This window comes from Bison bison, unplaced genomic scaffold (assembly GCF_000754665.1).
Source record: "Bison bison bison isolate TAMUID 2011002044 unplaced genomic scaffold, Bison_UMD1.0 scf7180017863978, whole genome shotgun sequence".
Classification (NCBI taxonomy): Eukaryota; Metazoa; Chordata; class Mammalia; order Artiodactyla; family Bovidae; genus Bison; species Bison bison.
In genome coordinates this window covers 317,384-326,382 of record NW_011494550.1, presented here as the reverse complement: position 1 = coordinate 326,382, position 8,999 = coordinate 317,384, and the positions used below count along the sequence as shown (strand labels likewise).

The 8,999-nt window shown below is 49.5% G+C and overlaps 1 protein-coding gene across 5 annotated transcripts in view; it reads left to right on the top strand.

Moving 5' to 3' along the window:
* The first annotated feature begins 1,676 nt into the window (after positions 1-1,676).
* Positions 1,677-8,999, top strand: part of LOC104984298 (phylloquinone omega-hydroxylase CYP4F2-like) — a 22,376-nt gene continuing 15,053 nt past the window's right edge. Inside the window, exons 1-3 of one of the 5 annotated variants that reach the window (XM_010833965.1) lie at positions 1,677-1,751; positions 5,171-5,369; positions 7,604-7,748. In XM_010833965.1, the coding sequence (XP_010832267.1) occupies positions 1,687-1,751; positions 5,171-5,369; positions 7,604-7,748 (409 nt within the window). In that variant the 5' untranslated portion in view covers positions 1,677-1,686. The other 4 variants (XM_010833967.1, XM_010833964.1, XM_010833968.1 and 1 more) reach the window with 4 other exon arrangements.

Genomic DNA, 8,999 nt, shown 5'->3' with positions numbered 1-8,999 from the left:
ATGGCATTCTCCAGGCCAGAAAACTGGAGTGGGTAGCCTTTTCCCTCTCCAGGGGGTCTTCCCAACCCAGGGATTGAACCCAGGTCTCCCGCATTGTAGGTGGGTTCTTCACCAGCTGAGCCACCAGGGAACCCTGGGAATGCCACGAGGCGTGACTAAATAAAGATGAAGCATCGCTGGCTTGCTCTCCCACCGCTCACATCCTGCTGTGTGGCCCAGTTCCTAACAGGCCAGGGACCAGTACTTGTCCATGGCCAGGGGACTGAGACTACAATTCTACTTCCTCCAATTCCCCCACGGTGAGTGGATTCCTCTGGTTTTTTCCCAATACATGCGCAAAGTGTGCACACATACACACACGTTCCTGTTTCATTTATGAATGGAACCTTTACTCACATACCATTTTTGAAACATACTTTCCCCTACTCTGTCTTTGTTTAATACGATGTTTGCAACTCTCTGTGACATTCTATCAGCCTATTTAACACATATGAAGAAAGTGGTTCAGAGGGGTGACACCAAGTGACCAGAATAGCTGATGTGATACAAGCTTGCCCACTGAACGGTTCTGGATGAGGGTGGAAGAACCCCTGGAGAAGGCACAGTGGGTGAAGTGTTTTCAACACAGGCTGGGGGACATTTCATAAGCCAGGCTTCTGTGATTTGGCAGCTGAGATGTTTGTGTTTGATGAAAAACCATTGGGGATGCTCCAGCCTCCTCAGGTTCTGCACAGAATTTCTTCTTCTGAGTGTGCCTGCCTCCTGTGCTGCCTCCCCTTTCCCTTCTACCACCTGATCCAGGAGTCAGGGGAGCCAGGCCAGTAGACCCTGTCCTTGTGTTGGCTACAGAGACCTGCTGTGGCTTGAGTATTTGGTCCTGGCTACAGAAAGTTAGATACCTGCTTAGAGCTTCAATATGGGGCTAGAATTTGCTCTGCATGTTGCCCTTCATAAGGATCAATTTATTGTTGTCCCATAGCTAAATCACATCTGAGTCCTTGCAGCCCCATGGATTACAGCATTCCAGGCTCCTCTGTCCTCCACTATCTCCCAGAGTTTGTTGAAATTCATGTCTATTGAGTCAGTAATGCTATCTAATCATCTCATCCTGTGCAGTCTTCTTCTCCTTTTGCCTTCAGTCTTTCCCAGCATCAGGGTCTTTTCCAACAAGTCAGATTATTGCATCAGGTGGCCAAAGTATTGGAGCTTCAGCAACAATTCTTCCAATGACTATTTAGGATTGATTTCCTCTAGGACTGACTGGTTTGATCTAGCTGTCCAAGGGAATCTCAAGAGTCTTCTCCAGCACCATAGTTTAAAAGCATCAATTTTTTGGTGCTCAGCCTTCTTTATGGTCCAATGCTTTATGGTCCATAAATGGCTACTGGAAAAACCATAGCTTTGACTATACAAACCTTTGTCAGTAAAGTGGTATCTCTACTTTTTAATATGCTATCTAGGCTTGTAGATAATTTTAATTTTATTTTCATGGCTGCAGTCACCATCTGCAGTGATTTTGGGGGCCAAGAAAATAAAATCTGTCATTGCTTCTACCTTTTCCCCATCTATTTGCCATGAAGTAATGGGACCAGATGCTAAAGGTCAATCACATGATATCAACTTTTAGCACAGATGTCAAAGGACAACACCCACTTGCCCTTTTGTGCAGCCTGGATGTTCTACCCAATGTCTGTTCTTGGAGGCTGTTGCTCCTCATTCAGGTCTCTGCCCATCCACACCCTTGGACTAAGGTAGGATGTTCTCTGGACACATCACTCACCACTCTCTGACACATCCTTGGTGATTCATTCAATCATTGCCCCTCTCCTCACAAGATGTGAGCCCCTTGACAGCAGGGAAAATATCTGCAGTGCTCACTGCTGCATCCCCGTGCCTGAAATAGTAACAATCATGGTTGTAGGAACAGCTTCAAAGGTATAGATTTTTCTCTTTATAACTGAAAATTAGAATTAGCAGGATGAAGGAAGGCACTGTGCTCCCTGTGTCCTTTTCTGAATCCAGGCTCAGGAGTCTTATGGCAACACTTCCTAAAACTCGAAGCAGTGTACACAGTTCCCCTAGGTATCTATTTAGATGCAGTTCGGAGTCTGTTTCCACACGGGGGTTTCTGTATTTATTTGCAAACTCTCAGGTGATATGGTGGGATGGCAGTTTGAGGACCACACTTTCGGCAGCCTAGCCTTGGAACTGCCTGATGCAAACCTTTCTCTCCTTCCCAGTTTTACAATGAGTGTTATTATGTGTCAGGCTTTGCTATCACCTGTACAGTCTTATTTAACTAATTTGCTGGGGAGCTGCTGCAAGTTGCTTCACATCTCTGAATTTCCAGCTCCTTCTCTGTAAAACTGGGCCAAGGCTGTTGGAAGATTACGTCAATAACAACGACAACAACAAACAATGACTTGCATTTACTGACCCCTTCCTCTGTCTTCTGTGTTCTGTAAGCATTGTCTCTTAGTGATCCCTCCCATTTTCCATGAGAGGTGATGCTAATGAAATGCCCACTTACACACAGGGAAGAAGGAGAGCTTCATGGTTCAGGCTACCCAGCGTGAGGCCTGGGTCACAGCCTGTTTCCATCACATACATGACTTTGGGTGAGTCACTCACATAGTTTTCAGTCTCAGTTTCCTCAACTCTAAAATGAAAAGCAAACAAAAAAGTTCATACATGAGAAGGCGTCAAACAGCTTCAGTGGCCCCTGTTGGCAAATGCTGGGTGGTGGTTGCCATTCCTGCTCTAGGCTTCCTGCTTATTCCTGGCCCATAGTTGGTCTGCAGTGAGTTGAACCCCTTCAGGCACTGGGGCTCCTTCTATGTGTATGTTGTCATTTCATGGTTTATCATATTCTGGCCTTGCCACTTTAACCCTGATGTGAATGAACTTGCCAGGAGGCAGAATCTACCCCTGTGGAGGAGAAGGTCATTCTTGGGGGAAGATGCACCCCACACCCCTGAGAACATTAGGATCCTCCACTTGAATCCCCCAGCCAGTGTTGAGGGGAAGGATGTTTGGAGTCTCTCTAGCATTCCACCAGTTTCAGGACAGTCCTCTCCCCACTCCCCTGCTCAGTTTCTTTGCCAGGAGCTCCATCCTTCAAGTTCTCTGTCACCTGAGACCACACCACAGGACAGTTCTGGACAGGATCAAGGAAGGACCAGGAGGGGACACCAGATCCACTGGGTGGTTCATCCCAGATGTGGGAAGATGATCCACGTGATGATACGAGGACCTCAAGATATCTCTCCACTGGGGTGACCATATTGGCAGAGAACCCACCATTATAAACGCCCCCAGATTAGTAGAGTGTCATCCCTTATGAATGGGAGTGGAACAGTATAGCACAGGAGAAAGGCTTAGGCTTGGCGGTATGACAGACCTGGCTTCTTTCCAGCTTTGCAACTTAGGTTAGAGCTTTACCTCTATGAACTTCAGTTTACTCTTTTGTTAAATAGGTATCTTTCATTCTGCCATCACTTGGGTCCATCTGCCTGACCCCAGGGTGCTGGCCCAGAGCCCTGAGGGAAAGGTGATGCATTATCTTGCTGGAAGAACATCCTGCACACAGTGGGATTACTATATGTAGAGCGCTGGACATACAGTAGGCATACTATACATGGAGCACTCAGCACGCAACAGCTGTGTTTTACATAGATTATCAAAGACACAGTAGGTTTTCTTTACATACCACACCTAACACATAGTAGGTGTGCCTTGTGTAGGGACTCAGCACTTAGTAGGCACGCCTTGTGGAGAATCTTCAGTACACCCTGGCCATGTAGAACACCTCGCATACAGTAGACAGGATTTATGCAGAGTGCTTGGCACACAGTAGGTGCACTTTCAGTAGCCCATCCAGAACATAACAGGCACGCTTTATGCAGAGCTTCTGACACACTGTAGGCATGCTTTTTGAGGGACCCAGCACACAGTATGCACTTCTCATATACAGTTGTCACACAGAGTTGTTTCCTTTATGCAAATCTTATTTCAGGGTCTCATCCAACATCCCATTTCCCAGATAGGAAGGTTGAGATCAGAGAGGGTCTTCAAAGCCCACAGTATGAATGAGGGTGGGTCAGAACTCCACTCCCAGCTCTGCCTCTTCTGTGTGCATACTATTCTCTCTAGGTCCCTTGCAGCCTTACCCTTCATGTCTCAAGATGCCCTCTTCCGACTGAGTCCTTTATTCCTTTGTAATTCTCAGCCGGGGGTGTTTCTCTGCTCCTGCTCCCAGCAGTCGTGTCTCAACCTGGGCCCTGGGCTGCTGAGAAGCAGGACTTGAATTCTTGTCAGGCTGTGTCACCAGGAGGTCAGAGAGTTCAGGTCTCCAAGCTCCCCGTTTCTGTGCCGAGAAATGTTACATGACACCCTCCTGGCCCAGGCATGGAGAGGAGCCCTGGAAATGACTTCAGACAAGGCTGAGCTAGGCCCTGCTTGCATGATACCTGAATGTTCATGCTTTTATCTGCTACACTGTGCTTAGAGCAGCAGGTATGGCTGCACACCTGGGAGCCCAGAGTCATCTTTACCTGCCCCACGATTTTCCCATTTGGGATGTGATGAGTCCTGAGCATCCAGTGTACAAACTGTGACCCTGAACTTGTTCACAGGCCTCACCCTTTATTTGGACAGCCTCCAGATAGGGAGGAGGTAAGCAGGCAGTGAGGATTGGCTGGCTTAGTGTGGATCCTGGCAGTTTTTTCTTGGGTCAGGGTCAGACCACGCCGTCCCAGGAGGAGGAGGGGAGTTGTGCAGTACAAGCAGCTCTTGGCAGAAGGTGAAAGGCTGGGGGTCATGGGGCTGGGGAGCCTGGCCTGGGGTGGGAAAGGCCACTGTTCTAGGCAGGGTGGCTCCAGGGAACAAGCTGGTCTGGGAGATGAGTGGATGTCAGTAGATAACTAACACACAAACATTCTGTGTGTGTGTCTTTCTATCTCTCTCTGTCTCTGATTCTCCCTCTTACCCTGACTTTCCTTTTTTGAGCCCATGTCTGCCCATTTCTGAGCCTGTCTTGCCCTGTCCCCAGCACTGACCCTGCCCTTTGCTCCCTTGCTCCTCCACTCTATTTATCTCTGCTTCACAGCTCACCATCACTGCCTCTTCTTTCACCCTCAGGAGCTCAGCCTTCACCCTGTTTGCCCCACAGGATGCTGGAGCTGAGCCTATCTCGACTGGGACTCGGGCCGCTGGCAGCCTCCCCGTGGCTGCTGCCGCTCCTGGCTGGGGTCTCCTGGATCCTGGCCCGCGTCCTGGCCTGGACCTACACCTTCTACAACAACTCTCGCCGCCTCCGATGTTTCCTGCAGCCCCCAAAACCGAACTGGTTCTTGGGTCACATGAACCTGGTGAGTATGGGCAGCAGAATGGGTCTGGGGGATCAGGGTGGATAGACTTTCTGAGGGTCAGGAATGGGGCTCAGGTTGGGGGTGGGGTCTAAGACAGCAGAGAAGCAAGGGAAGCCAGGGAGCCCCCTCTTCCTCACTCACTCATTCCTCTGCTCTGCCATAGAGACCTTCCCCACATCCTGTCCTTCCAGCCCTAGTCTGTTTTGAGGTCCATTTCCCGCCTGACTTCCATACGTTAGTGCACGGAGAAGGCAATGGCACCCCACTCCAGTACTTTTGCCTAGAAAATCCCATGGACAGAGGAGCCTGGTAGGCTGTAGTCCATGGGGTCGCAAAGAGTCGGACACGACTGAGAGACTTCACTTTCCCTTTTCACTTTCATGCATTGGAGAAGGAAATGGCAACCCACTCCAGTGTTCTTGCCTGGAGAATCCCAGGGACGGGGAAGCCTGGTGGGCTGCCGTCTATGGGGTCGCACAGAGTCGGACACGACTGAAGCGACTTAGCAGCAGCAGCAGCAGCAGCAGCACATTAGTTCAGGCTGTACAGAGCCTGGTCTCCTGGCCTCTCCAGTCTCCATGGTGACCTTGAGGTCTCCTCAAGGGTGCTGTCCAGGGTCTGCTCTGCTTGTGGTCCATTTCCTGTGTCTTTTCATTCTGGGTTACAGCTGTCCCACAGGAATTGGCTATCAACTCCCCACTCCCACCTATAGGACCACAGCTCCCCATACCCTCTCCCAGGATCCCTTCCTCTAATCTTACCTTCTGTCCTCCCAAGATATCCCAATGGGCTCATTGCCCAACCTGGATAAAGTTCACTTCTTCTTTAAGAAGCCCTCTGTACTTGCCAACTTTGTGCCCCAGACTTTGATCTTTGAATTGGTTCTGCTTATGATTAATAAACAGTCAATTGTCCAATTATATATTAATCACCTTCCAGTGGGGTCACACAGAGTCAGACACGACTGAAGTGACTTAGCAGCAGCAGTTTGATGCTAGTTCTAGGGAGCAGTCACTACAGTGTGTACTCCAGGGCTGGCATACTGTAAGCATGCAAAATAAATGTTTGGTTATCTAGGTGATGAACTTGCCATTACCCTCTTCTGTCAAGGTCAAAGGAATGAGTACCCAGCCCTTCCCATCTAACAGCCCGGCTGAGAGATGAGAACATTTTTTCTTTCCTGTCTGGGATGAGAACTACAACTTGAGGGAGAACTTGACTACAATTTTCCTGTTTATTATGGCAAAGTTCAGAAACCCAGAACAGGGGGCACTCCAAAGCTTGCTGTGTAGATTTCCTGAGAGTCTGGGTCTAGAAATGGTCTCTGCAAGCCCTGGAGGTGACAGGAATGTTATAAAATTACTGCAGTTCTGCTCTTCCCTCCAAGGGCTTGGCTGTGTGGTCTGATCTGGACTTTTCCTTCCTGCGGCCCCTCTTGCTGTGTGACCTTGGCTGAGTCACTCTCTCTCTCTGGACCAGTTCTCAAAGTGCACTGAACCCTCACCTGAGGTCCTTGGGGAGAGGGGAACAAAGCCCCAAAGTAAAAGTGACGTATGTTCACCTGCCTAGAGCACCTGGAGCACCTTTGTCAAGCTTGAATGGAGCATCCTGATGGACCTGACGCTTCTCTAGGAGCATCATCTTCTTCCCGTTGGGCTGCATATGGTGTCAGTTTCTTCATCTATAAGTGGTGTGATTGAAAGTTGTATCCTGAGGTTGCAGAGGAATAGACAGACAGGATGCACTCTTCACAGAGCCTAGCCAACAGAGAAAGTTTGTAGGTCTGAGATGCTTTCTTGATTAATGTCTGTCCCTTGGGATCTGCCAGGGCTGGAAGGTCCCAGGTCTGCAGACCCTTTACCATGTAAGGAACTGGAGGCCATGTGAACCATCCAGATTATGAAAGGATGTGGGACCCAAACCTAGGGAGAAGTCCTGAGGCCACCCTGCATCCACAAACCTCCCCCATAGGGATCTCCTCCTGTAGGCACTCCTGGAACTGGGACCACTCCCAGGACATGAAAAATCTGACTTCTTAAGTCAAGGTCAACCTCCCTATGGGTAGAGAGCCTGTCTTTTCCCTGTGTCCTGGGGTACATCCTTGGGACTTGGAGATGCTCCATGTCCCTTCTGCCCTCAGAGAAGGAGGAAGCAGAGATTCTCTCCATCTGTACAGAATCTGACATACTGCCCACTGCTCCATCTGGAAGTGATGGCTCTTCCCTTGCTTGCAGGTGCCCTCCACGGAGCAGGGCCTGATCTACTTCACTCAGATGGCGGCCAACTACCCCTGTGGATATTTGATCTGGTTTGGCCCCATTATCCCAATGGTCATCTTCTGCCACCCTGACATGCTCCGGAGCATCACCAACGCCTCAGGTACCCAGGCAGAGCTTGTGGTGGTGGGTGCCATGACACATTTGAGGGATTCCAGCTCCTCCTTGCCAACATTTGATGTGGCCCCTACAGGACCATGGCCCCTCCTCCCCTCTCTGGCTCAGCCGTTTCCTCCTTTCTTTCATATATTCATCAGCCCCCATTTCACTGTCTCCTTCTTCCTCACTCTGTTATCTATACCCCACTCTGGTGCCCTGTTGAAAGATGTCCCAATCTCAGGACTCAGAGATGGAACAGGATATCCCTGACCTGGTATGGTTGGTCAGGAATTGGCTGGAGGGAGATAGGCTGTGGCGACCCAAAAAGAAGCAAGGTCCTCTGTCAGGGCATGTTGGAAGGCTTTCTGGAAGAGGAGGTGCTGGAACTGGATCTGGAACAATGAACAGATATATTTGAAAGCAGAGGGTAGAGTGATGCAGTGGGCATCCATAGCATCCCAGGCCCCCTGGCAGGACTGCCCTCACTCATCCCCAGATCCCCAGCAATGAAAATTTATGTCTGGTGCATGATCTGGGCTGCTATTTTTGTGACATCCACCTCTCCAGTGGGTCGGTTTCTTGACCGTATCCTGTGGCTCAGCCACTTCTAATTCTGGGCCTTCCTTCCCGGCTGATCCAGGGTATTCGAAGCGGGAACGGCGTCGGCGACCTATTTATTTATTTAAATATTTTATCAAAGATATAAAGAGTAATAGGATGAGGATAGCTCAGTAGGAAAATTCAGTGGAGAAAAGAGGCTGAGTGGCTTGGTTTACGAGGGAGACCAATAAAACTTCAAGACAAGAAGTTTGCACCACTTACGTAGGCCGCAGGCATCCTTCCGTTCTCCCGAAGGAGAGGAGACACTGAGGCCTCCCCGGTCGGATCTTAGAAGCCCAGGCATAATTAGTAAGCATGGTGGGTTCCGCGCTCCAGATGGAGACTCAACCAGAGTGAGAGAGAGAGCGACATGGGGAGACCAGTATTTCGAGAAACTGATCCCAATTCTTTATTTTCCAGAGTCTGTTTTTATACACTGAGATGTTATACAAAAGTCACATGGGGACAGCAGTCCTGACTTTTATTAAAGTCAGGTGCTTCACACAAATGTATACAGAGGTCTTAGGGGTGTTACATCATCTTCTGGCCAGAGGGGCCTGCTGACAATTTACGACCCTCTCCTTGTGATAGCGGTCAGTCAGTCAGGACACTTATTTCTCCAGGGCTGATTAGTCTCAAAACAGACGCCACCCAA